Genomic DNA, 26,151 nt, shown 5'->3' on the forward strand with positions numbered 1-26,151 from the left:
GGGTTATTTATTTTTAAGCCCTTAGTGGACGAAAAATACTTTAAGGAGTTATGTTTGATATTATCTTAATTTATTTTTTAGTTTAGAGATATATAGAAAAGGCATTTTTTGCTTTCAATAGAACATTGTAATAATTCTCTTTTATCCTACATCTTCCAACACGAATATATACTACCCCTTTAGGAAAAACCACTGCCTTTCAGAAAGTACAGCAGATAGCAGCACACACAGCTGACTGGTGGGATTTACCTACCAATGACTCATCTGCAGGTCCAGAAGGTGCAGCCTCTTCAAAATCTGAAAAAGCCACGCTGGCAGGTCAGCACCCAGCCTGGATCTCCTCTCAGGTTTTGGTGTGCTGACAGCATTGCATCCTGCCCATGAGGAGCATGTACATGCAGTATATAACACTGCTGAATGAACTGCATTGGTTTAATTCTCTTTCTTGTCTACTTTTAGCTTGTGCATATTTTGAGAATGTCTTGGTTGAGTTGGTAATTAACAAAGATGCAGGTCCTAGGGAAGAACGTACTGCCTCCTGCACTTACAGAAATCACACCTCGACAAACAGCAAGGCATGATTTAAAAAAAGGGATTTCAATCCTAGAACAGAATCTACCACACAACTCATTTTGAAGAATTCCTCTACAATTATTTTAAAAATATTTACTGCATCCACTCCTGGTCATTGTGATGACCTAAAAACCATGACAGTGTCATAAAAAATAGTGTTTCTTTTAGCCTTCTAAAACTTTTGATGTGAATGAATTCTAAAAAAAAAAACAAAAAAACCCAAACTTTTCATTTCTCAAAAGTGTGTTGCTAATATCAGACAACTCATTTCTAGAAGCTAAGTTTAGTACAGTGGTATACTGTGTTTTTTTTTTTTTGTTTTGTTTTTTTTACAAATTATTTTGTTATTTATGACAAAGTAATATTAAAATTGGATTCCAGAAATGCTAAAAAAACCACCAGAAAACAACAACAACAACAACAAAATATTTGTAGTTGAATCACCTTAAAGCAAAAATCATCCAAAGCATGGGGCAGACTTGCAATTTTCGAATCCAGAAGACTATGATTGAATTTTACAGAAAACCAAGTAGTACTGTCAATGTAATGCACGTATGTTAAAGTACTACTTGACACTAATTTTGATTCTGGATAAGTGTTAATTCATACAAAAATACCACAGAATGTTCTTTTATCCCTTCACTACATAGATGTGAATTTGGGGAACATAGACAATTTAAGAACAGTTGCCCTAGGTCAGGCAAAGTGTCCGTCTAGCTCACTAATTTATTGATAATACATAAAAGTCCAGTTGTAACTCTCTTCTACTAAATGGAAGAGAACAGTAATTCTTCTCCTTGACCTTGGAACTACAGGATTCTTAAATTAGCCCAGAGCACTAATTTGGATCATGTGTTGCTTTTTATAGAGTCAAGTACAACATTCCTATCAGCATGCAATTTATGTTTTGACAGTATACCTTTGGGGATTGGTGGAACCAGGCTGCTTCAAGGCTTTTTGGGAGAAGGCAATCTATCTTTATTGATAGATTAAAAAGATTTTGTTGTATCTACTCTTTTTCAATAGTGAGCTCTACCCTTTTCACACTTTCATAAAATTAGAGGTTATGCTTTTATTAATTTACCTTAAAACAGGACAGAAATATTCAGAGGGCTCATGACAAACTGAAACAAAGACTCTCTCAGCAGTCAGTGCTGGGCCTGCCATCCCTGTATGGTATTTCCGTGTGGCCTCAGCTTTCTGCTGATCTGATTCTGTTGAATATATAGTTTTAATATATAGCTTGTTCCTAAAGGAAGGAAAGATATTACTCTTCACTGCTCTAAAAGATGAAGAATTAAAATAACAGCTTTATTCCTTGCAGTAGGTACTATATTAGTCAGCACATTTTATCCAAGGAAGAGATTTTTGAACCTGCTGTTATTTTCTCTTTTCTGAGGAAAGAAAAAAGAAACCAAAACAGTCCTAGTCACATCAAGCTGTCCTCATCTGTACTATATGAAGCTTCTGGCTCAAATTCAACTACATTTGTTTACATTCAAAGTGAGTGAAGATTTTCATTCTGGGAGCTGTGAACTTTTTCTCAAGTTGCTTCTGTCAAAAGCCAGGAAAGTAGGGTATCCAGAGCATGGGGACAGAGTAGGCCAACATTACATCCTTAACAAAGTACAATCTGCTGTTTGTTGTATCTGTGTACAGTGAGGCAAACTGAACTAAACTCATTCCTGACAGAACCAAACCAGTGACCCAGAAAGCACATGGGAAAGTTCCTCTAAGTGAGATTCTATTTTATTTCATCTGTAAGATGAGATTTTAAGTGATAACAGGCATTTCAATCAATCATCAGAGTGCTCCAATTCAGCTTTTTGGATCAGAATCTAGTGAAGAACAAACATGGAACTGCAGTAAACATAACACAAACAAAAGTTTTTAAACTTTTGTCTGGTACTCCCCAGTCTGTATTGCTTCCTGTTGAATTCTGGATGAAATTTAAGAGAATTGAACTGCTTGTCCAAGTACTACTTTGCTCAACATTTTCACTTCCTCTCCTCTCAGAATTCTTCTGATGAAAATTTATAATCTTCCAGGCATTTTCAAAAAAACCCAAGTTGTTTAAAATTTGCACATCATGCAAGTTGGCTAAAAGGTCTAACAAACACAGACATTTTCAGGATCCTTACCTTCTTTAATAAAAAAAAGTAGAAAAAAGTGTGTTGCACCTGCCTTTTATAGGACAATGCTATGTTTTTTTTTGTTTTTTTTTTTCCATGCAGAAGTAAGAAAGATGATAAAAGAGCAGGAGAAACACCAACTTATTTCAGGTAAAATTTAAGAGAAAGTAGGACAACTGCATTAGAAGTATGGGTGCATTCGCAACGTGCTGGTATGTGAGATTAAGTTTTCCTTCTCTTGCTAATCTTTCCATTCCAATATTTTTCAATATTTAGCTGATGCCCTCTTAACTATTTTTATAAAAACTGTTCCTTCTACTTTTTTTTTTTTTTTTTTTAAATAAACACCGTACGTCTTTCTGTTGGTCTTGCACACAGAGTGATTCAAAAAGTAGCTTACTTTTTTTTTTCTTTAATAACAACAGTGCCACCTAGTCGACAAGCTAATGAACTGTGCTGGTCTGACAGTACTGTAAATACAGCTAGAGTCTCTGAATAAAATAGAACTAGTACACAAGTAGTTACCTGTAGTTACAGTATTGAAATAACTACATCAAGTCTAAAACAAGGAAATAATTGGGCTCACTACCATGAAGTAAGGTATTGGTCTATGCTAATGTAATATTGAACTATATTGAACTATATATTGAACCTATGCACTGAGGAATGTACAGAAGAAAAATACATTATTAAAGAAAGATGTCAGTCATGGAAGCATCACTCAGAACCATGTTGAGCTGTGGCACTTTTCTCACACAGCAGTCCCATTAAGGGGAATAAATTGCTCTCTTGGCCAAATCTAGACTAGGGAGAAATCAGGAGAAACACAAGAAACCTGCTGTGCCCCAACTGCAGGCACTGCTGATGGTTATTCCCAAAGCACTGGAAAGAGGAGCTCCTTGTTTTGTATTTAGAAAAATAATGTGCTTTTTTTAATTATTATTTTTATTTTTAAACTGTGTGCATAACAAAGGAATACTTCTAGCAAAACTTTTTCCTCCACAAATTCTTCTTCAACCCAACTTACACTAAATTACTATTAAACATTACGGGATCCTCATGGTAAAGCTCCTCAAGGAAGGAAGTTGTTCACAGAATCATAGAATGGCTTGAGCTGGAATGGACATGAAAAATCATCAAGCTCCAACCCCCTGCCACGGGCAGCACTGCCACCCACTGGATCAGTCTGCCCAGGACCCCGCCCAGCCTGGCCTCAGAAGCCTCCAGAAAAGGGACCCCCACAGCTCAGTGGGCAACCTGTTCCAGCACCTCACCACTCTCTGAGTAAAGCATTTTTCACCTACCACCAACAGTACCCGCTCAACAGCTCCTAGAGGGGCTCAGAAACACAGGAGCAGGTGGGGAGCACGGGAGCTCTGCCTCCGCCTCAGCAGCACTCCCAGAGCTCCAGAGACTGCAGACACAGGCAGATGTTCTCCCTGGGCACCCAGTCTAACACCACAACAACCTGCAGCACTTGCTTCTCTCAAAATATACAAGAGACAATGTGACAAAATACTTCACCAGTTCTACTCAGTAAATATTGATGTGTACATACCACCAGTGCAAGGAGAAGCAGGCAGGAAGAGGAAGGAAACACAGGGCCAGCCCGCTGCAGCCACCAGACAGTGCCCACTGACGCCTTCCCGCCTCACCACAGCGAGGGCTGAGGGGAGCTACACTCAGCATCTGCATCTGCAGCACTTATCCGCCTCACACCGCTTTGTGCTGTGGCAGGAATATCATCTCTGACAGCAGAATGAACTTCCACAACCCTTCCCGCCAACATCCCGCTCCATTTTGTTGCCGTGGGACAGAGGGCAGCAGAGGGGCACGCTGACAAAATGGCGCCTGGCGTGGAAGCGCTGAGGAAGCAAAAAGGTGTCGCTGAGCTCCTCCAGGCAGGAAAATGGCACCCGCTGGCTTCCAGCAACACTCACTGAACGTTGATGGAGACCACACATTTGTTTGTTCTTTAATTTCATATTTCAGCAATATTTGGCTTCTAACAAAGCCAATATATGGCAAATATCTTCAGATATGGTCTGAATTCTGCATGCATCTTCACTGTTAATATCAAAGTTCACAGTTTTTTATATTTTCTGTTGCTTCCTTACCTTAAGGAGAGGCTTCACTAATGCTAAGTGTACTGCCAGGTCCTGCGAGCTACTTAAGTCAAGGAAACACAGCCTTAAGACAAAAGAAAAATGATGGTTTCCAGTACTGTAATCCCGACCATCTTTCAAATGCGCATTTCAAATACCTTGGAATAATTTGATTTTTTTTTTCCTTTTTTTTTTTTTTTTTTCCTTCCCCAGAAACAACTTTCTTCTAGGTCAAACAAAAAGGATGGCCTTGTTACCACACTGAAGAAGTCAAATATATGTATAGGAATATAAAGCCAATCACAGTTTTTCCTTAATACTTTTTCTGTGTTCTTTTAAATTTAATTTATCAGGTAGACAAGTAAGCTGTTATTATTAGTAGAAAGACAGAACTGGCAAATATCACCCAATTCAATTGATGGCTTTATTGGGAACAGCACGAGACTAAGCTTAGGGCACAGCGATGCCTGAAAAACATAACAGGAGTCAGTTTTGTTCAGTTTTCTTTTTCATAATTGTACTACACAAAACAAGCTGATGTAAGAGACTGGGGGCAGGTGAAGAAGCAGGGGCTCTTTGGCTGAGTGGATGTATTACATTAATTTCTTAATATGTGAAGGAGTGGATTACCCCTCTAACAGCAATGGGAAATTAGTTTCTTTATTTCTTCATTAAGACTGTGGGAGGGAAATTAATTTTCTACTCTGGTTTTCAAAATTAATTGAATATATCTTTATTAACATGATAAATATGTACACATACTTTTTGGTTGAAAGAATTCTCTAAATTAATCCTAAGCAGACATTTTCAAGGCAGTTTGGTAGCATATTACTTTCTGTTTAGTTTTCTAACATTATAAAACTTATTTCACAAGTCCAATCTGTTAAAGCTATCTAGAGGGAAGAAAAGCATCTCAGAACAGTTTTTCTGGACTCATTTGTGCAGTATCAGTTGAATAGCATATTGTTTATTCTTCACTTCTTCCTACTCTATTATTCCTGTACCTACATTCTTGCAGTCTAACATGTACCTAAGTGTTTACGTTTTCATGCATTTAAGTGCACACATCAGGAATTGTCTTTTGACTGCTCTAAAAGGAAAACATGACTTTTGAAAACATAATCCACTTAGCTTGAAGAAGGTGTCTAGGTTTCTCCATGCACACATTTCCACTTAAATGAATTCACAAAACATCTCAAAAATGCTCACTTCATTTCCTACATTTCCTATGCACTCAATGTCTTCATATCTGTATTGAATTTTCTATGGTGTGCTTCCGCCACTGCATCATTATATTCTTTTATTTACATTCCTTAGTACTCTGTTAATACAAAGTCAATCACCTAAATTATACCAATAGTATTTTTATTTAGTCTTCTGCTGCATAATTACTACAATCATTTCACCTAATATCTTTCATAATCAAAAATATGTCAAATATTTTTCTACAGAACTTGGGCCTTTTCTACAAAATACCAGTAGTGATAGCCAATTTTCCATCTTCTTGTATAGTCAATTAAAGACTAGATACTTCAGAAAACAGCATTCTTTATTAAACATAAGTTCTGGACTGAATACAATATCACAGCAGCCTCCAAGGGCTTATTTCACAATGAAAGGGAGATGTGTCAGTCCCTTAAGACCACCAAGTCCTTCAGGCTCTTTTGGCTTAGAAGCACAAGAAAATTCCTAACAGAACCTCTTGACTTCCTCAAGTGTGAATCAAGTGTATTAATCAGGGAATATTATGTATTGTCTCTAATTCAGTGAGTATTAAATTCCATGTTATTTTATGAGTCTATGTCTGCTTGCATAAATAAGTAATCATGTCCAAAACTATACAAATGAATACACGGTTACCTTCATTTCTTTCTAATTTTTTTTTTTCTTTTTGTTTTAAAGTTAGTTAACAGCTTCCACCATCTTTCACAAAGAACTACTGACTCATTCATTTCTTAAAGTAAGTCTAAAGAAATAGATTAGAAAATGATTTCTGTGAAAGGGCGCTGCACTTTATATAAACTCAAACTCAAAATGTAACCACTGCCACCACCTCTCAAACGAAAGCCATGAATTTCTCCATCTAGACTGGGAAATAACACCTTTATGTATAAAATAAAATGATAAGTATGAGGCTGTGAATAAAGAGAGTCAAACTACCTTCAAAATCATTGAGAAACAATAACATTTAAGGGGACTGTCCTAAGTAATCACTTAGATCTTCCAAATTATTTTCAAACTAGTAATATTATTTATATGCTGGAAATATTTTGCATTCATTTTCTAGGTTCAAAAAAATTTAAAAAACGTTTTCCAAATTACACACAAAAGAAAAATGCCCACATGGTCAATGTCAGTTCACCTCTGCAAAAGTTCTTCACGTCACCTCCTTTTCACAGGCTCCATACCAACTGAATTCTGCTGAATTCTTTAATTTAAACTGTTCTCCACCAGAAAAGGCAGACTACAAGTAAATAAGCAAACAGTGGGGATATGTTACAGCTGCTCTCCTTCCTAGGAAGTTAATAGGAAGTTCTTGTTTGGTTAATCAAAGGATATCTTAGTTATAGACACCAACTACAGGAATTAAATATGCAAAGTTTATACTGAACAAAAGCAAGACTGTCTCAAAAGTATTCACACATTATTGTTGAACCTGATTAATCCATTCTAACAAAATAGTTCTCTTTGAAAACTGCTGAGAAGAATGTTGCAAAGTGCAGCTGGGAGAAAGAAGCAGAACAAGTTCCTTACTTGCTTTGATAATTAATTGTCTCATTATTAGCTTGTAAGAAAACCTCAGCCAAGTCCACATAGCATCTTTGTTAACATGTTAACCGTAATTTACAAACACAGACTAAGACACACTCTTTTCCCAGAGAAATAATTTAGCCTTAACACCGAAGGGAAAACTGAGATAGATTTGAGGAATTTTTACCTATTGTTCCCATTAAAGCAACTTAAAGAAGCAGAACAAGAAGTCTGGATAAAAATTAACTAGCAGACAACATCTCAACTATCTGAGGAAAGGTCAATGGCAAAGTAATCAAACTGTCACCAAAAGCTTTTCCCTGGGAAAGAAAATCTGTGGTCCAGCCCACAATTAGAATAGCATAGAGTAGAGCCTCTTCACATAGCGTAACGTTTTAAAAAAATTAAAAACAAATAGGTTTTTACTAGTGTTGCAATTTTAATTACCTTACATTAATGAAGGAGGTTATTGAAAACCCTGCAATTCTTGGTATTGGAACTCCAACGCAAGCTACTTTCATCACAACAACAAAACAAAGACTTATATTGGAAGTATACTCTAACTCTTGGTGTTGATACAGACTCAGTAACCTTCTCCCGTATATAACAAGAAATTTGCATGAATGGGGCAACATTAAGACATGCTTATCATACTTGACACTGTACACATTATTAGCGCACACAGCCATAAGTCAGATTATAATAGCATGGTATAAATGCCATGAATATTTAGAATACAAACACAACGCTCAGACTTCCAGCCTAAAGTCGTCTCTTTCCTTCTCACCCATATGAACTTCCCTGATTAAAAAAATGATGATGGCAGACAGCACAGTTAAAGGTGCCACAACAGTTGTACAGCATGTTACCTGTCTTTGTGAGCCATCTCACCAATTTAAGGGATCTGTAGAATCATTTATCCAGCAGTTTCTCCAAAAGCAAATTGTTCATTGGTGGCATTCTTCTTGAGCTCAGTGTTAGTCAAGTAACTGCTTGGTTTCCTGCACAGATAGCCTAGCTCATGACCCTAAGAAGGAACTTTAGTCAAGCATTAAAGAGCTTGGCATCCTTTGCAAAATATTTTGGCTTTGTTGTAAATGTCACAAATTGTAAGCACATCTGAGATGCAGTCACTAGAAATATTCTGCTGGAAATGAAAAATGGTGTTTTGGCTCCACAAGACAAAAATAACGAAAAGAAGGACAGAACAGTAGGGGTCAGAAGGGACCTCAAGAGATCATCGAGTCCAGCCCCCTTGCCAAAGCAGGTAACCTAAGAGATAGGTGTCCAGACAGGTCTTGAATATCTCCATAGAAGGAGACTTAACAAGCTCTATGGGCAACCTGTTCCAGTGTTCTGTCACCAGTACTCCCCATTTGACCACACCTGGTAAGAGGGTCTGCTTGCCTGAGGTTCCTGAATATTTTCTTAGACAGGGAGAGAATTCAGGCAGCTTGTAACCACTGACCTTTTCTATAAGTGTTTTTTTAATCAGCTTTTAGACCATATAGCAAAGACTAACTACATCAGCAACACACCTGCCCAGGCTCTACCTTACACAAATGGTATTCTCTTGTTCAGATTAACCCCTCCCCCCCCCCAAAGCAGAAAAAAATACAGAGATTGAACACCGTTTACAAAAGTAATATTCATGAAACACACTAAAAATAACATAATCAGGTGTATATCAACTCAGGCAAGTATTGTCTGTGTTTCAGTATGCACCTGTTGCCTCTCAGCTCAAAAAGTATCTCACCTGAACAAGGCAAAACGATATCAAGAAAGGTCAGAAGCAGATGTTCCTTGCATTACTAGAAGGTTCTGGCATAATTTTTAGACACACCTGTATTTGGGGGCTTATCATTTTAAACAAACCATTTTATTCTGTCAGTTTTCCACTGAACATTGCCTGGAATTCCCAGGTCAGGACATGGCATGTATCAAGCTCATAGTATACTTGCTTTTCCAATGACAAAATAATTCGGCCTTACTAAACCTAAAAATATGCACATCTAAAGAGTTTTGTTTGTTTGTTTGTTTGTTTTTTGAGCAACTGACAATGCAGACTCTTAATCCTAGTACACCGGCAGCATTCCCAATGCCAGCACTCACCAGCTGGGAGCACCGTGTCCTTTACTAAAATTAGAGGGGATATTTGCTTCCCCAGTGAGCACTGAAGACGTCTGCGATCCTTTTCAAACACTGAGTACAGAGGCAAGCACGGGATATGCAGTCCTGCAAGGCTGTTCCCGTCCCCCTGTAAGCACTTTTGTCTGAGTAGCCTTCCCATAAACATTTGCATACCGACAACAGACTTTGTTGATTGGAGGTATGACAGCTTTTGTTATTCATGTGCTATTACAAGCACTAACGTTCACTGCTCAGAAATAATGGTTAACAGCGTAGGTGTTCAGAACTAAATACTCACATTAGGTGCACAATTCAAACACAACTTTGTATAACAAGCTGAAGGACTGCCTGTGTTTGAGGAAATTAAATAAAGCACGGCGAAGAACCACCCGGGTGCACACCCTCTGAGGTCCGCTAGAGGGGCTCGTTCAATTAGGCAACCACGTAGTTTCCGTTCTTCGGATGTGGAGAGGTTCTACCTGCAGTTTATCACACCATAACCAACTGATAAATACTGCACGAGAAACTAAGCCAGAACTACAAGAACTTCACAGTTAAGAAGCTGCTGCACGGGGCCCTCCGTTCTAGAAGCTTTCTGTTTCTCATTCCAACAGGTAGCGACTGAGCAATGTAATCATCCTAACGTTACCTGGATAACGAGCAACCTGTGCTGCTCTTTTTCTGCACGCTCCTGTTCTGTCAGAGCCCGGCCGCGCAGCAAGCACACACGCAGCCGCACCGCGAAGCGCTCCACGGAGCGACCTCAGCCCTTCCCCGGCCGTGGGACCGCCCCGACGGGGCGCAGCCGGCCACGCGGCGGGCGGGGCGGGGCGGGGCGGGGCGGTGTGGGGCGGGTGCTGCCCTGGAGTCCACCGCGCCCCTTCCAGGAAGCATTCAGCGCAGCGCACGGCGGCGGATGGTTCCCGGCAACTGGCTCTCGGCTTGGAGCTGCGGTGGGCAGGTATGCATGGCATGGCATGGCATGGCATAGCATGGCACGGCACGGCACGGCACGGCACGGGCTCTCCGTCTCCTCGTCGGGGCTCTCAAGCGTCCCCCCGTTCCGCGGGCGGTCGCGGTTGTTTCAGTATCGCGCTTCTTAGCCCGCAGATTAACTATAGAGCGAGGGGCGATAGCTCAGCCCCGCCGGGATGGCCGGCCCGAAGGTCCATTCGGCCCCGTGCGCCCCCGTGCCCCCAGAGCGGGTGTTGCGCGGTGGGACAGCCCCGGCGACCTGTGCGGAATTACGCAATGGCACGCAGGACCTGTTCGGGTCGGTGCTTTCTGTTAGGGATCCGTCGGGCTGAACGGCGTGTAGGCACTTGCGTTGGATGAGTTCATGTGTGGGACTCATTCAGGCTTCATCAGTCGGGAGGTTGCGTTGTCACTGCGTTGAGGTGCTGGTTTCTGTCGGGCAGGTACGCGCCATGCTGGGGCTGCTGCTGCTCTGCCAGCTCCAGGTGACCGTGTCGGCGTTTCTTCACCGCGCACAGAGACCGAGTGGCTCGGAGCAGCCCGACGCCGCATATGGTAAGGCACTGCCAGCACGAGTTTCCAGAACAGTAATAGTATCTTCTTAACTTTGTTTCCCCTGAGAAATCTTTGATAGTACTGTGTTAGCTCCGACAGTAATGCCTCCTATTTATTTCCATGGAAACGACAACAGATATGAAGACCGCAGTAACACTGTTTGTCAGAGCAAATTCTCAGCTACAAAACGCTATTTTTCAACATAGTCGCTGCCATTAATGTTCTGTTTTCACCAGTGATGAACAGGAGTTACTTCCATGTCAGATGCCATTCTGTCAGACTGCCCCTCTGCTGCCATCTGTCACACGGCAACAAAATACAACAGGATATTGGTGGAAAGGTTCAGCCTCTGCTGCTATACGACCAACATCCACCTCTGATGTTATGGGCCGACATCATAAAACAGGAGGCATTACTTTCGGAGCAGCCGTCATATTTGAGCACATTGGACGACAGTTTTATTTGAATGTCTAAAACTCATTTGCTTCTTTGGGGTTTATTTGCTTGTTTGCTGAGACTGATATTTTTCCTCAGTACTATATTCCTTACACCACCTTGAAACAAAGCACAGTGCTGCTATTGCAGTTCCTTAATTTGGAAGGTAGAAATAAATGATGTGTCCAAGAAGGACTCGAGTACTGTGACTTGTGTGGACTACTGAACATTTCAGCATCAGGGCTTCACAAGTGAATCTGTAAGATATCTGCCCTGTCTTCTCAGTGAATGAGGAGTGCTATAATCCTAACACAGACTTGTCAAAGCCGTGACATTGAGGAGGGAACTCCTTCAGGGCAGCAGGCTGAGCAGAAAAATGCTGAACACAGGTTATTCATTAAAATCCGTACTGCTGTGGGGCAAAACAGAGCGCTGCCAGGCTGCCTCTTCCTTGTGCGTTCATAGCACAGAAACCTCCCCTGGCAATAAAAAGGCCTGCATCACTCCAAGGTGGAGCGGAAAGTGAGGGGTCCAACTCTTTTATCCAGTGATTTAGCAAGTAGAACGAACAGTTGGCAAGAGTGTGGGGTACCTGCAGTGGGAGGTTACCCCATCAGCATTTTCTGAGCATCTTTTACCACCAGAGTGACTTTATTCAGTATGCTGTGTGGATGCATTTTTAATTAAACGTGAGGCATACTAAAACTGGATTTACCATCTTGTTGAATGGTGGCCCAGGGACTGCAGAACTGCGTCTAGCAGAGAATTCAAATTCATCTGTTTCATTCTCCAAATACTTCCTTAATCACCAGGCTGTGTGTTATTTGGAGGTGGAGACAGGTGCGTATTGATTACATCCTACAAAGTGATAAAGAGAGCAGATAAATGGATAAAGACTGAGAGAGAAAGAGCTCGTATCACTGGGATCTAGGGTTCCACCACATTCCTTAAAAAGCAGCAATTATCTAAATTAATTTGGAAGTATAGCTAATGTTGCTTGCAGTAAGGAATGAAACACTGCTGAGCAAAACCAAAGATCTGCTTGATTATTCAAATGTGCTTTGCAATGAAGCAAAATATGGATAATATACTATTTATTGTAATGTAAGATTGTAAGTATTTTCCATTTCCACTTTTTTTCTTGTATGAAGACCTTATCTCTAATTACTGTTACACACAGCATCAATATTTTAAGCATAGATTATCATGCAACTACTTTGAAGTAAAAGATGTGCCTTTTTACACATGCATACTGTTCCTTCCATACATGCTGTAATATTTCTTCAATACACTGCAATACTAAAAGCATAAACAACCAATATGCAGATTATACTTGCATTTTCTTAGTTTACAGAGAACAAAATGTTTTGAGATAGCACTGCAAGAGCTATCTAACTATGAGGGTAAAAATTCCTGAATGATATGGTAATCCAGCAAAACAAACAAACAAGAACACAGGGCTAATTTGTAGCTGAATGCCCTTATTCTGAGTCTTAACCCCTTTTTTAGCTGGCTGTCTTGGTATAGAACAATGCTGTTTCTGCATTACACTTGCAAAAATAATCCTCTACTTAAGTTATTGTACCAAATAGTCTGGACTTCTTAGAGTACAGGGTTAGGGTTAGCACTTTCACTACCAGACAAGCCAGAAAACTAGTTCTGTTATATAAAGATGATGTTTCCTAAAAGAAGGTGTAGGAAGAACAGGCCAAAACTTGACTGTGAAGAATGTCTGGTGACAAAACGCATTCCTGTATTCCAGAGCCTCCTATAGTTTCACTGACTCTTCTGGAATCTTACCTCACAACTTACTCCACAGGGCCTCGTGGCACCTAGAGTAAGCACAAAAGAGGAAAAGAATTAACTGTCTTCATAAGTGCTTGCTGCCAGTAAAGTTCCTATCACACACTAATTTAAAGCAAACAAACACGCCAGCCTTTACACGGAACTTGCTGTCACAACAGTGAGAACAAACGTGAAATGAATAGGGCTCTGCTGCCATGATTTAAGTTCTAAATTGTGTAAACAAACTTGCAGAATATTGATAAATGTATTTTGAGGGTTCTTTTTTTGCCTACTTTGAATCTGACTGGATTTCTGCTTTCTGCAAGTATTACTTTGTTCTGAAGGGCTCTGATGCCCACATCCCAGAAGGAATGATACTAAAACTTGAACTTCCAACAGCTGTCCAAATACTCTTGGTCAGTATAAGGGATAGCTGAAATGCTTTATGGGAGGAAAGTATTTCTATTTTATATTGCATAGTTAGAAAAGATAGCAGCAGAGACAATGTTTTAGGAGGAGAGCTTTGTGCTTCTTTCTTGAGACATGCCAGGGGATGAAGTGGATTCAACATAGTCCTTTAGGATGTTACCCATTCTTTAAAAACCATAAGATTTAGCCTTCCTAGCTTGTTTTAAATAACTTTTTTTTTTTTAACTAGTGTTCGCATCAGCAAAGGAGGCCAATTTATTTATTGGACGACATCTTCTGAACAACAGATTTGATTTTGAAGCGTTCACACCTGATAACCTGGAAAGAGAATGTATGGAAGAGCTGTGCAGCTATGAGGAGGCCAGAGAAATTTTTGAAGACCCTGATAGAACGGTAATTGTTCAAACAGTTTAATACACTGAAAGAGACTGCTGAATAGATGATTACTGTACTTAAATCCTTTAGCCCTTAAGAAAATAGCACAGGTGAGACAACTGCTTGTTTTATAGTAGCAGTAGAGGCCCAAATTAGACGGAATTATTGCTCTAGATATACAGTGAATGGGCTTGCATATACACTTTTCCCTACATACTTTAGACGAGGGCTCCAGTTCTGTGAAAGAAATGTAAATGTAACTTCACAGGTGCCTCTTGTCATAGAAAAGGTATACCTATACATATCTACATATGTTTCAGAATCTCAGTGTTTTTCTTAGCAATTTCTCAGCATCCAGGTTAAATGCATTCCACGTGCTCCACACATTAATTGGCTGATTTCATCCTTGTCTAATGCCAAGTGTTTTGTAAGAGAGGAGTACAACCTAGATCTACAGTTTAGCTATTGAAGAGTATTCTTGTAGCATCATCTTCTAAGTTGCTGCATATATATATACAGCTTGGAATAAAATTTTTATTAAAAGAGAAAATATATAAAAAACCTTCTGGCCCAGCAATAGAACATAATGGCTGTCTGAAGACTGACTGATTGCAGAAAACAGTAATCTCTTCCTGATCCTGGATGTGCTCTGCCCTAACTCAGAAAGGGCAAAGAACACCTCAAGTTGAAAATGTTAGTTTGCAATTGTGAAAGCGTTAAATCAGATTCTTGCTGGAGTTCTTTGCTATCTGGCAAAATTATGGCTAAACACACTTGATGTACAGCAATCATGCAACGTAAATGTTTTTCATTAATATGAATTCAAATACTGTTCATGCAAATGTCTGATTCTTAAGAACTTGTTTTACCTCACTAATACTCTTTTGTAGGGATTTTCAAAGGTTAACTGTAAGCATTTTTTGTGTCAGGATATGTGCTAGCTTCCACTGTAATCAGGCAAAAATATCTCTGTATGGCCTAATATTAGACAGTTAATGCAGTTTTGTTGTTCAGAACTGGTATTATTATTATTCTTTTTGAAGTTGCAATTTTTATGCAGACTTGAGCGTATGACAAAAATATGCTGGAATAAGCAAGTTCAAATCATTCAGCAAGAGTTGCTTCCATTCATGCCATTGTTAAATTTTGCTACAGTGCTGTATTTACAAAAAATGGTCAGTAAGCCTGCCAACTATGGATCTTTTTAAAATCTGCTCCTTTGTATTTTTAAAGACACAGTTTTGGAGCGGCTATTCAGCTACAGGTCCTAGGATAAAAACAGGTAAGTAACCCTCTTCTTCTTTTCTCATATTGCAGTACTTCATGTTTATTCTAATACGTTCTTAGAAATACACTGTGCATTCAGAGAGCAGATCTACAACTCAGCCAAGGTCACAAGTACATGAAATAATATTTGGAAGGCATTGGATGAGAGACATCTCAAAAGTTTCATGTACAGAAAAGGAACATCTGCTCACTTTTGCTTTAAAATGAACATGAACAGCAATCTTAGCTTGTATTGCACAGATATTATGGCTTCTCAGAGCAAGCTAGACATTGTGAAAAAGAACAGCACACGAAAATTAGTAGTTCACACTGTAAACTCTTGAGAACACAGAAAGAAAGAACCCTATCTGAAAATAACCCATGTTTTATTTTCAGGTGATGAAACGCTACAACAAATTAACATTACAGGACTTCTCATTGGTCCAATTGCTGCTGGAGGAATGTTAGCCATAATTGGACTGCTTATCTTCTACTGCTGCAAAGATAGATGTAAATCAAGGCAACCACCAGGGTAAGGAATTTCATTGCTTAAAAACAAGACAAGCAGTTCGGTCTCTGAGGGTGGCATTTAAAAACCACCAGTGGTTGGTTTAACTGTGTCCTCAGGGAAGCCAATAGGAAATTTCTTACTTTCCTGGAAGCAAAATTACAATGGTAAGCACTAGTTACTCTGAAGTTAATCAGTAACATATAAAAATAGAGCAACAGAACAACACTCGCATGGCTGACATAACTTCTGGTTATTGTTTTTTTTGTTTGTTTGTTTTCTGTGTGTCATCTTAGACCCAAAACACTAAAATACAGCATCACTTTAATATGTTGGGGTCTACAATGGAAGGCCCAACGTGTTTTATTTCACACTTAAAAGTAGATTGTATGCCATAAAGAGCATAGATGCTATGTCAGATGTGAAAAGAATTAGATGGGAGAAAATGCTTCTCTGCTAATTCTCTAGCCCTGCTTGTTCCTTCATCATAAACTTCAAGGAGCATGAGAGGACTCTCTGCTCTCTCCTCCCTATAAATTTAGTGAACTATTCCTACCGTGTAGCTTGAAGAGAGTATTTGGATTCTGGTGTTTATGATCATTAAAGGCAAGGGTGTTTGTTGTGGTTTAAATTTTACAAGAAAGACTTCTTTCTTTCCTTTATTAAAACAAAAGCCACTGTTTATAAATGCTGTTAATTTTGTTTAGGCATTTGGATCATGGAAGAAGCAGAAGACATAGTTCGACTTCCATCTTCAGAAGGCACGAAGAACTTTCTTTAAATCCACTTCCTCCCAGAACTGATGATTCAGGACTACCAACTTACGAGCAAGCAGTTACTTCAGGCAGCCAACATGATGCACCACCACCCCCCTACCCAGGGCCCCCAAAATGGGTACGGGCATTTAGAAAGTCTATGTCGCTTCCTGCCCCTTAGCTACAGACCTCCTCCTAAAGGGAGGAGGGATTACTGAAGTATAACAAACTTTTAAAAAGTTCACTACCTTGCATATTGCAAGATGGTTTACAAAAACGTGAAAGATCGTTAGCACAACTAGGAGCAAATCAAGATCCCCTTTGGGAGAAGTGAACTGTTGCAAAAGCTGCAGAACTATTCTTTGCAGAAGATCATTGTGATAAGAAGAGAGCATGTATAAAGAGTAAGTCTTGTACTGCCCCTCTTGCACATGCACTTTGAGCCACCCCATCATATTATTGATGTTTTATTAATAGTTTCATCTTGTTTCTTTAGGAGGAACATTATTTTAATTGGTTTTGACAGTAACCATTTTTTGGTGACTTAATACTTTCAGTCATCATTATAAGTCTACTGTGTTGTTTGACATACTTTACTGCTGTGTGAATTTTCTATTCATTCTAGTAATAGATTTGAGTATGAAAATCATTTAATGAGTTTATCTTGCAAGCGTGAATATATTACTACTTCTGGATTACAATGGTTTGTTTTAGACTTTGCTGGTAAACATTACTTAATTTGATGTATTTTTGTGATTATTATTTTGGATTAAAAAGAGTAATTAATTGCATGGCACACTGCACACTCAACAAAAATATACTTTAATCAAAGGCTTTTTTTGATACTCCAGCTTGTTATTTAGAGTAGAATACTGAACGAGTACTGTGGGCCTTTGGAAGAGACAGGAAGAATGACAAATACAAATTAAATGAAAGTGACAGCAGCACTTTTAAAGAGAGGAATTTCACAGGGCTCATGAAAGTTCAGATTCTTCAATGATTAAACTACAGAAATAGTACAGAAACTGCACCTTCTGTAGAGTGTAACACTTCACATGTAGTCAGTGAATCTGCAGTTTAGATCCTGAAGGTACTGAAAATATGCATTGACTGACATTCAAATACTGGTTACATGCAACACAACAATTTACAAAGCACATATATCATTAAAATAAGCATAACTTATTTTACTTACATAGCTTACATAACATAACTTACCTCATCTTAGATAGGGAAAAAATTCCCAAGCAGTTCACTGGGTTGCCTCTTTTCTAAATGAGATTCTGAAGAGAAAATATACAGTACTTCATTTCTCTCAGAACAGGTTTAAACATGTCACAGTACTTAAATGCTCTTAGCCATCACCGTGGCCCATTTCCCAAAACATCGTTTCCGTGTTGCCCTTTCGACATCATACAAGGTTACATCATGCAACCTCTTACAAATGTGGACAGATGATTACTCACAGCAAATAACTGAGGGTCTGAAAAGTAGTCTCCAACCCTGTCAACTTAAAAATAAGTCACTTAACCTGTTTTATGCATCAGCGAAACAAGAGAGACTACTATTTCATTTCTCAAATCCTCTGATGAGCAACATTATAAACATTACATATTTCAGTTTTTTTCATGAGTAAGTGGGTGTGTGTGCACGTGTGAATTCACTGGAAGAACGAAAACAAAGTACCACATGGAAGTGTATTTCCTCACTGCAGTTCAGGAAGACGTGAGTCATGAAGCATTTGACTCTGGTTCTATCAAAGTCTACAGCAAGCATTTTTATTGGCTTCAACCGCTCTGGGATTGGAGCCAAAAATGTAAGAACCGATCACTTCTGTTAATAAAAATGTAATGTGCTACCACATTACTTAAAAACAATGCTGTTCCCAAACCTGATTTAAATATTATTCTCTATTCCTAATGATGCCTACTAACATAAAAAAACAAAAAAACTTCAAAAAGTCTACTTTATTTAAAACCTCACCTGCCAACAGAAGTTTTACTGCTGCTACCCTCACTTGTTCCATGTGGGGAAGAACAGGAAAGAAACCCCAGGTATGAAACTCCTCTATCAGACACTTCATTGTCTTTACACTGAAAATATCTTCATTCTTGTAACGCACAAATTAATCACTGTATCATTTTCACAGTTAAGAAATTTTGTATTTTCCTCTCAGATGTGTTCAGCACATCTCCACAAATACCTTATGCTCTTAATTCAGCGGTAGCTTCTGCTTCTAGTAGTCCCTGAGCTGTGTATTTGGTTCTTGTGACTTAATATATTTCATCCCTCCCTCTGTCCATCTGATACAGCCTTTTGAATGCACCTGTCCTAGTTATCTTTTCATTCCAACTTTAAGTGCTGGCATTTTGGTGTGAGAGAGGCAGCAATATCGAAAACACCGCTTCCAAGGTACTACATGGCGCAGAGTACCTTCAAAGGAAAACAAACAAATTGCATGATTATACTAAATTAAGCCACTCTCTTTTGCCCACAGCAGAAATAAAATAGCTAGATTTGTACTTCTCCCAGCCACACAAGATGAACTGAACAAGCTGGTTAAAACTCAAAGCACAGCAAAGATTCAAAGATACAATGAAGCAGTCAACTGAACTGGGGCCCAGAATACAACTGGTGGGGTGTAGGTTCATTCACATTAAGCCAGACACATGGACAATCAGACAAAATACTTATGTCTAGAAATTGGTATGTTTTGAAAAGACCTTAGAACAGGTTTTAAATTCTGATGCAGTGCCAACCAACTTCATGTAAGAAATAAGAAATACCTCTGATCGCTCAGGTTGTTCAAGCACCTTCAGTGAAATTCTCTAAGTACCAAAGCCTACTAAACTAATACTGAGACTTAAATGTTCAGTATTTAATGGTGAACACTTAGCTTGGATGCAATACAAATGATAATTTCTAGTAAGAGTTAAGATAACCCTTGTCAGATCATGAGCTTGTTTGAGAGTAAAGGCTTTATTTTAATTCCCTTTTCTCCTAAATCTCACTGCGTTTCTCCCACTTGCCTTACACAAGTTTTAAATCATAGTTCATAAATCAGTTGAATGCACACATCCAGCAAAAACAAAGGGAGTATGTGAGTTGAACTAACTCAAATGTGAGCAGCAGTGCCTCAGAAGTTGTGGAACCACATGATCAGAAGAACTGGGAAAATGAAGGAAAGGAGGATTTCCTCTCATTGGCACAGCATGCTTTGTGCCAGCTCACACATCAAGTGCCATAATTTTGTAGATTAACTTCAGTATTCTTCCGGAATATTGTGATTGCTTTGTTTGAAATTATACCCAAGCTTCTTTTCTTTACTTTTTTTTTTCTTTTTTTTTTAAAGTTAAAAAAAAAGGCACAGAGCATAAAGAAATGCAAAGAGTACTTGCCCTGAGGCTCCCTGGTAAAGTGTGCTCTTTGAAAGGCAGCAATTTCTTCCCTATTTACACATCTACTAGTGTCTAGTTTGACATTTGAAGAGGCCAAGAGCCAAATAAAATGCAAAATGTAATATGTTAAGCAACTGCAATTTTCTGCTTTGATCAGGACCACAGTCACAATTGCACCTGAAAGAGCAGAGATTGGTAACAGACTTGACCAAGACTTGTGTTAGTCCAGCCTAATACCTGATGTACTTCTCATTACTTCTAATGGAAGACACCAGAGCTTGGAAGCATGTATACCTACACAAAGTCCACACTAAGGTCCTATATCTATGTTCTATAGATGTATATCTAATGTCTGTTCAACAGAGAAGAAAGAAGCTGCAGAAATTTTATTCTGCACTCTTTTTAAAAGTCTGTTAATCGGTCCCAGCTCAGCTTTGGCCCAAACTTCTTCAAACTTCATCTGGTCACACATACTCACATTATTTGGATATTTTTAATCACTGAAACATTAATTTTCATAAAGATGTCTGCAAGTCTCTGAACCACTATTTCCATCAATCTTAAAAACCCATTCTCTCAGGATAAGACTAACTGCTAAGCATTTCTAGAGTGTTTGTTGGCAAATGGAAACGTGTTTGTCACTGTAAGTCAGCCACCAAGACGTCTGTGCATGTCAGCAAGCTATTTATGATGCTGTGATAGCTGCAGAATAAAGCACTATCATGATCTGAAATATGAGCCCTTCGTCCACTTTCACCAACCTAGTCATAAGTTCAGACTTGCAGAATTAGCTGCATGCTGTGCTTTAACCACTTTCTTTGCTGAACAGCTGAGGCTGCTGGTCAGCTCACTGATCCAGCATGTGCCTCTGACTCCATGCTTTTGCTATGACTCTTCTCAGAGCATCAAAATCGCCTGAAAGCATTTCAACCATTTTGCTGCAAAAGCAACAGCTTCACTGGAAGCTTCTTCATGCAAGGGAAAAAAAAAAAAAAAAAAGAAAAAAAAAAAGGTCTCTATGGTTAAACATGTGGGAAAAACCAAGATAAGAGCAAAACCAGGCAGCTTCTGTTATGGAAAGGCAAATGACAAAAGCAATGCCTCCTATAAAGGAGTGCAGTGTTTGTGGACAGATACTGGAAAAGCCTGGTAGAGCCAGGTTTGCTGTACCTGCGGTTAAAAGGATGCCAAAAGCACAGGCAGCAACTGCTGGCCCTCAGAAGAATTGCTCCATTCAGTGCCACCTGCTGCCTCATGCACAAAGACCCCGAGTGGTGCTATCCTGGTATTTGACATCTGTGGTACTATTAAAGCTGTACATACCATGTATATGGCCAGGCAGAATGTTCCAATAGGAAAATACTTGATCACACTCAGCAGATGCACTAACATGGGCACTAACAGCACACTAAGGAACAAATAAGTAATAAATAAGTTACAAAAAATGTGAAGTGGTGCTTTATTCTGGCCCTCCATTTGTGACTGACTTACTGATTTTAATTATGAACAGATCACATTTTTTATGACTAATTATTGCCAAATCAAAATTTTGATGACAAATAATGACTAAAACTACCCATTAGTTGGATCCTACATTTCAATTGGCATGTGGCCACTTTAAAGATAAAACTAAGCCTTAAAATGTGACATTGCCTTTAAGCATTATGTACCATTAAGTTAAAGGGCAGGTATATTAGCTAACAGTTCTGCCAGAGCTGGCTTGATTTTGGCTAAGGAGGGGCAGAGAAGGCTGTTATGCCTTTGGAGACATACTCTCAAGCACTCAGTAGAGATTCCTACACTGAACACAACATGAGCCACCTCAACATCTTGTCATCAAGAGCAAGCTTCCTGCTTTTTCTCGTCACGTCCTTCCTTTCCCACCTGCTTCTGGCTGCACAGTACCACTCTTTGCCCTGAATCAGTATTTGTTTGACGCAAAACAAGCTGGCTCAGCTCTGTGGAATTACAGGAACGTGACCTGGCAAAAAAAAATTAAATGTTCTTTTGCCAGGAGTGAATTTACAGCTCACTTTGTGATCAGAGTGAATCTCTGGGAGCAGGATGATGGAGCAGAGGAGGAGGAAGGGAAGGCCTTCTCCTTTTTGGTACCAGCAAGCATCCAAGGCACCCCAGCCCTACTGGGACAAGGTATCCACAGGCAGCAAGCACCTGCAGCTTTGAAGAACACTCCCTGGACATTAGGCACAGTCTCCACTAAAATATTGCTTTAAGTACATAAATCTGTGCTTATGTGCCTCCTAACCCCCAAATGACAATTTTGGGTCTCTAGAAGATCCATTATTTTTCCAATTGGAGACTATTTTGTTTAGGGAGAAGAATGAGCAACAGGAATTCAGCACTGCCCCTGGCTGCTAAGCTGCACAGATTGCATTACGGTGCTGTAATTTAAGATCTTACTCATAATAGCTTGTTTTTCAGAAAAAAACATTCTTAAATATTTGATTAAAAAAACACATATAGTACAATCAGTTATGAGCTACAGCCCTGAATGTATTGAAGCCCACTGAAGGTCAGTTTCTCAGAGTCAAGCAGTAATTGATTTTGAAACTGATGCATTCCTTATGAATGCAAGAATTGAAACATTTCCACCAACGTTCAGAATCATGAAACTGTCTAGTATTTAAATTAATACACACAGATTAACAGGATTTATCAAGTATTTTTGCTGTGGATACCAAGACAACATAAAAAGAACTCACTCTACACACTCTTTTGTTCTCAGAAGTCAGTGTTACAACATATCTTTCTGCCACAAAGACTGAACACCAAACTTCAATGGAGCTTTCTAAGAATAGCAACAAAACAGGGATCGGTTGGATGAGAAAAGGGTAGGAGTCTCCCAGGCTCCTCAGGAGAAGTCAATTGCCTCTCAGACACAGGAAATGCAAACTATGGGATAACAGTGCTTTAGGTGGTGTTTATAAACATTAGTGGTGGTGCTCTCAGTTGTGTCTGTAGTATATTGATACTTAAACAGTTAGCTCAGACCACTAAATGAGCTATCTTTTCCACGCCTATAGATCTCAACTGATGTTTGTTGCTTGGAATGTCTTATGCAATAGGATTTTATAATTACGTATCAGCATTAACATATACCTCTCTTTAGAGAAATAATCTGTAAAAAAAAATACACACCGTGGCATGCTTTAAGGCTCATGTCATTAATTGAGAAGAATTCAACACAGCACTGGTAGTTTTACAATTTATTAATACCTTGTCCCAAAATTGCAGTAAGAAGCTTTTACATCACCACCATCCCTCCAACCAACCCTATAGCTGAGTGCACGGGGCTCCACCTGCACACATCTATCACCCTTTCCATCTGAAGGAAACAGCAAACTCCAGGTGACTAATGTAATGGAGATGAGCAGACATCCTGCAAGGACATCTAAGTGTCCTTTCCTAGCACAAAGCTACTTCCAGTGCAACAGCAGCACAAGTGCTTCTCCAGTAGCATAAAACTGGAGGTGTTTTCTTTCATCATGCCTGCATCACACGTAAAACAGTGACTGGCTGTGCTTCCCAGGGAAAGGCTCCTGCTGCAAACAGTGCAGGCGCTCACTTACGCAAACAGAAGGAAAACTCACTCTGCTGGTTTGTCCTTGGCATGCTCTGTTCCACTCTCCACCCTCTTCCCCGGCCTCTCCTCAGCCTCTTCCATGCCAATGGTGTTGGCACTCACCTGCCCTCCCCACACTGGCCATGCTGCTTCTTGAAGCAGGGCACGAGAGAATCAGAAGCTCAGCTTTCCCTCCTGAAGTCCCCTAGCTAACAACTTCCCTGCTAAGCACTTCCCCTACTCCATTCACACGTTGAGATGCTGATTTATATCACATATCTAATCAGATTAGCTGCAGGCAAAAGTCTCTCCTGCCTGCATTTCCCCACAAAACCCTGTGATTTGTCATTGCCTCAAGTACTACAAAGTGAACTTTCAGAAGCCTTATGCAGTCACAAGCATATACCTCTCTCTTCTGAGCAGTACAGAAGCCTTCAGGTGCTCCCTCACCTTCATCCACAGCAAGCAGCCATTGCCCTGGGGCCCTCTTCTCCTGATGCTCACCTCAGCACATCTCATCCTGTGCCATATTCATGGCTAGAAAAGGCACATAAGATCACCTAGTTCAATCCCAACCCATCCCCACCTAAAACATGCCCCTAAGCACTACATCTGCCCTCTCAGTCAATACCTCCAGAGATAGTGACTCCACCACCTCCCTGGGCAGCCTGCTCCAACAACTGACTGCTCTTTCTGAGAAGAAACTCTTTTTAAGACCCAGCCGGAATCCCCCCTTGTCCTAACACTGTTACCCAGAACATGAAGGCTCAGGGGGGGACCTCAGTGGGGCTTTCCAGTATATGAACAGAGCATATAAACAGGAGGAGAAATAGCTGTTCGTGCGGGTGGATAGGGACAGGACAAGGGGGAATGGTTTTAAACTGAGATGGGAGATTTAGGGTGGATATTAGGAAGAAGTTTTTCATACAGAGGGTGGTGAAGCACTGGAACAGGTTGCCCAAGGAGATTGTGGATGCCCCATTGGCATTCCAGGCCAGGCTGGATGTGGCTCTAGGCAGCCTAGTCTGCTGGTTGGCAACCCTGCACATAACAGGAGGGTTGTAAACCAGATGATCAACATGGTCCTTTCAACCAAAGTCATTCTATAGCTCTATGATAAAGAGGTTGACCCCACCTCACCACAACCTCCTTTCAGAAAGCACCACACCCCCCCCCAAGACTCCTCTTTATCACACTGAGCAATCCCAGCTCCCTCAACCCACCAAGTCCCCTCATCAGCTATTAAAAAAAAAAAAAAAAAAAAAACACAAACAAAAATCTTACCAGCCCCACACCCTGCCCTCCACACACGCCAGAACCACAAACACCCCCCTCCCCGTCCCTCAGATTTATTCAATTTATGCGCGGGGGGAGGCGGTCGCAGGTCACGTGCCGCAGTCACGTGCCCGCCGCCGGCGGTGCCTTCAGGGGTGCTGCGCGGACACCTGCGCGCCCGCGGGCAGTGCTTTCGTCTCACCCCTCGGTGGCGGGACTGCCGGTCGGCCCCGCACCGCGCGCCCTCCGAGGCAGTGCTGAGGTCGCCGCGATGCCCCCTATCTTGTCGGCGCCGGGCTCGCAGTCCCGGCCGTGGGCGGCGGTGGTGCCCGGTGCTGACGCCACGCCGCGGAGCGCCGCTTCGCTCAGCGGGAACAAGATGGCCCCGCCCCGGCCCCTCCAACAAAGCCCCAGCGCTCCGCTCGACGCGGCCCTGCCGCGCCGCCGCCGGCCTCTCCCCTCACCGGCCGTCCCCGCCTTCGGCCCCCTCCGCCCGCCCCGGTGCCGGCCGCCGCGCCCCCCCGTAGCCGCCAGGCCCGGCCCGGCCCGGCCCGGCCGCCCCGCCAGGCCGCGCGTCCCGGCTCGCGCATCTCCTCCCCTGCCCCCCGGCCGCGGCGCCGGGCCCCGCTCGCTCCCCGCCGCGGGCCGTGGCGGGGAGGTGCATCCTGGGAAGGAGCGGCCCGACATGGGTCCCCGCCTGCCCGCCGCGCAGCCCCCGCCGCCGCCGCCCGCGGCTCCGCGCGGCTGAGCGGCAGGGAGGGGAGCGGAGGCGGGGAGGGGGGGCCGGGCCGCGGCGGCCTGGCCCGCGGCGGGGAGGGGGCCGCGGCGCTGCCCGCCCCGCATGAGGCAGGGGGGGGCCGCTCCCACCCGCCCCGCTCGCTCCCCGCCGCCGCCGCCCTGCGCGCAGGGCCCCAGCGGAGCCCCCGCCGCCCCGCGCCCTGCCCCGATGATGGACAGGAACTACCCGCCGACCCCCAGCTTCGCCGACCCGCTGGCCCCGGCCGCCGCGCAGCCCGCCGCCGCCTGGGCCTACGAGCGGGGCGCCGGCGGCCCGAAGCCCAGGTGAGGAGCGGCCGCCGGGGGGACGCGGCGGGAAAGGCCGCGGTCTGGGTCCGGGCCCG

The 26,151-nt window shown here is 41.6% G+C and overlaps 3 protein-coding genes across 9 annotated transcripts in view; 2 read left to right on the top strand and 1 right to left on the bottom strand.

Moving 5' to 3' along the window:
* CCDC73 (coiled-coil domain containing 73) overlaps positions 1-25,351 on the bottom strand; it is a 78,584-nt gene extending 53,233 nt beyond the window's left edge. For 2 of the 6 annotated variants that reach the window (XM_040701236.2, XM_040701214.2), the window contains exon 1: positions 10,341-10,467. Coding sequence is in view for 1 of the 6 variants with exons in the window: in XM_040701212.2 (XP_040557146.1) it covers positions 8,431-8,447 (17 nt within the window). In the remaining 5 variants the exon portion in view is untranslated. Of the gene's footprint in view, positions 1-4,263; positions 10,468-12,371; positions 12,515-13,456; positions 13,489-17,992; positions 18,058-18,977 lie in introns of those variants that run through there. The other 4 variants (XM_040701215.2, XM_040701213.2, XM_040701212.2 and 1 more) reach the window with 4 other exon arrangements.
* PRRG4 (proline rich and Gla domain 4) lies at positions 10,578-18,651 on the top strand. Of its 2 annotated transcripts, NM_001199415.2 has the most exons (6): positions 10,578-10,652; positions 11,110-11,221; positions 14,100-14,263; positions 15,479-15,527; positions 15,908-16,043; positions 16,727-18,651. In NM_001199415.2, the coding sequence occupies exons 1-6, from the start codon at positions 10,608-10,610 to the stop codon at positions 16,953-16,955; spliced, it is 735 nt and encodes a 244-aa protein (NP_001186344.2). In that variant the 5' UTR covers positions 10,578-10,607; the 3' UTR covers positions 16,956-18,651. The 2 variants fall into 2 exon arrangements, with proteins under 2 accessions (NP_001186344.2, XP_015141644.2); XM_015286158.4 differs by having other exon boundaries at positions 10,578-11,221.
* Positions 25,160-26,151, top strand: part of QSER1 (glutamine and serine rich 1) — a 37,945-nt gene continuing 36,953 nt past the window's right edge. Inside the window, exon 1 of the mRNA XM_015286155.4 lies at positions 25,160-26,092. Coding sequence (XP_015141641.3) covers positions 25,872-26,092 — 221 coding nt within the window. The 5' untranslated portion in view covers positions 25,160-25,871. The remainder of the gene's footprint in view (positions 26,093-26,151) is intronic.

This window comes from Gallus gallus, chromosome 5, assembly GCF_016699485.2.
Source record: "Gallus gallus isolate bGalGal1 chromosome 5, bGalGal1.mat.broiler.GRCg7b, whole genome shotgun sequence".
Classification (NCBI taxonomy): Eukaryota; Metazoa; Chordata; class Aves; order Galliformes; family Phasianidae; genus Gallus; species Gallus gallus.

Excerpts from the sequence above, each read along its gene's own strand:
- PRRG4 (XM_015286158.4), top strand. The coding sequence starts at position 11,023 with ATGAGTTCATGTGTGGGACTCATTCAGGCTTCATCAGTCGGGAGGTTG. Across the intron at positions 14,264-15,478 it reads TTGAAGACCCTGATAGAACG|ACACAGTTTTGGAGCGGCTA; the intron begins GTAATTGTTCAA and ends GTATTTTTAAAG. Across the intron at positions 16,044-16,726 it reads AAATCAAGGCAACCACCAGG|GCATTTGGATCATGGAAGAA; the intron begins GTAAGGAATTTC and ends AATTTTGTTTAG.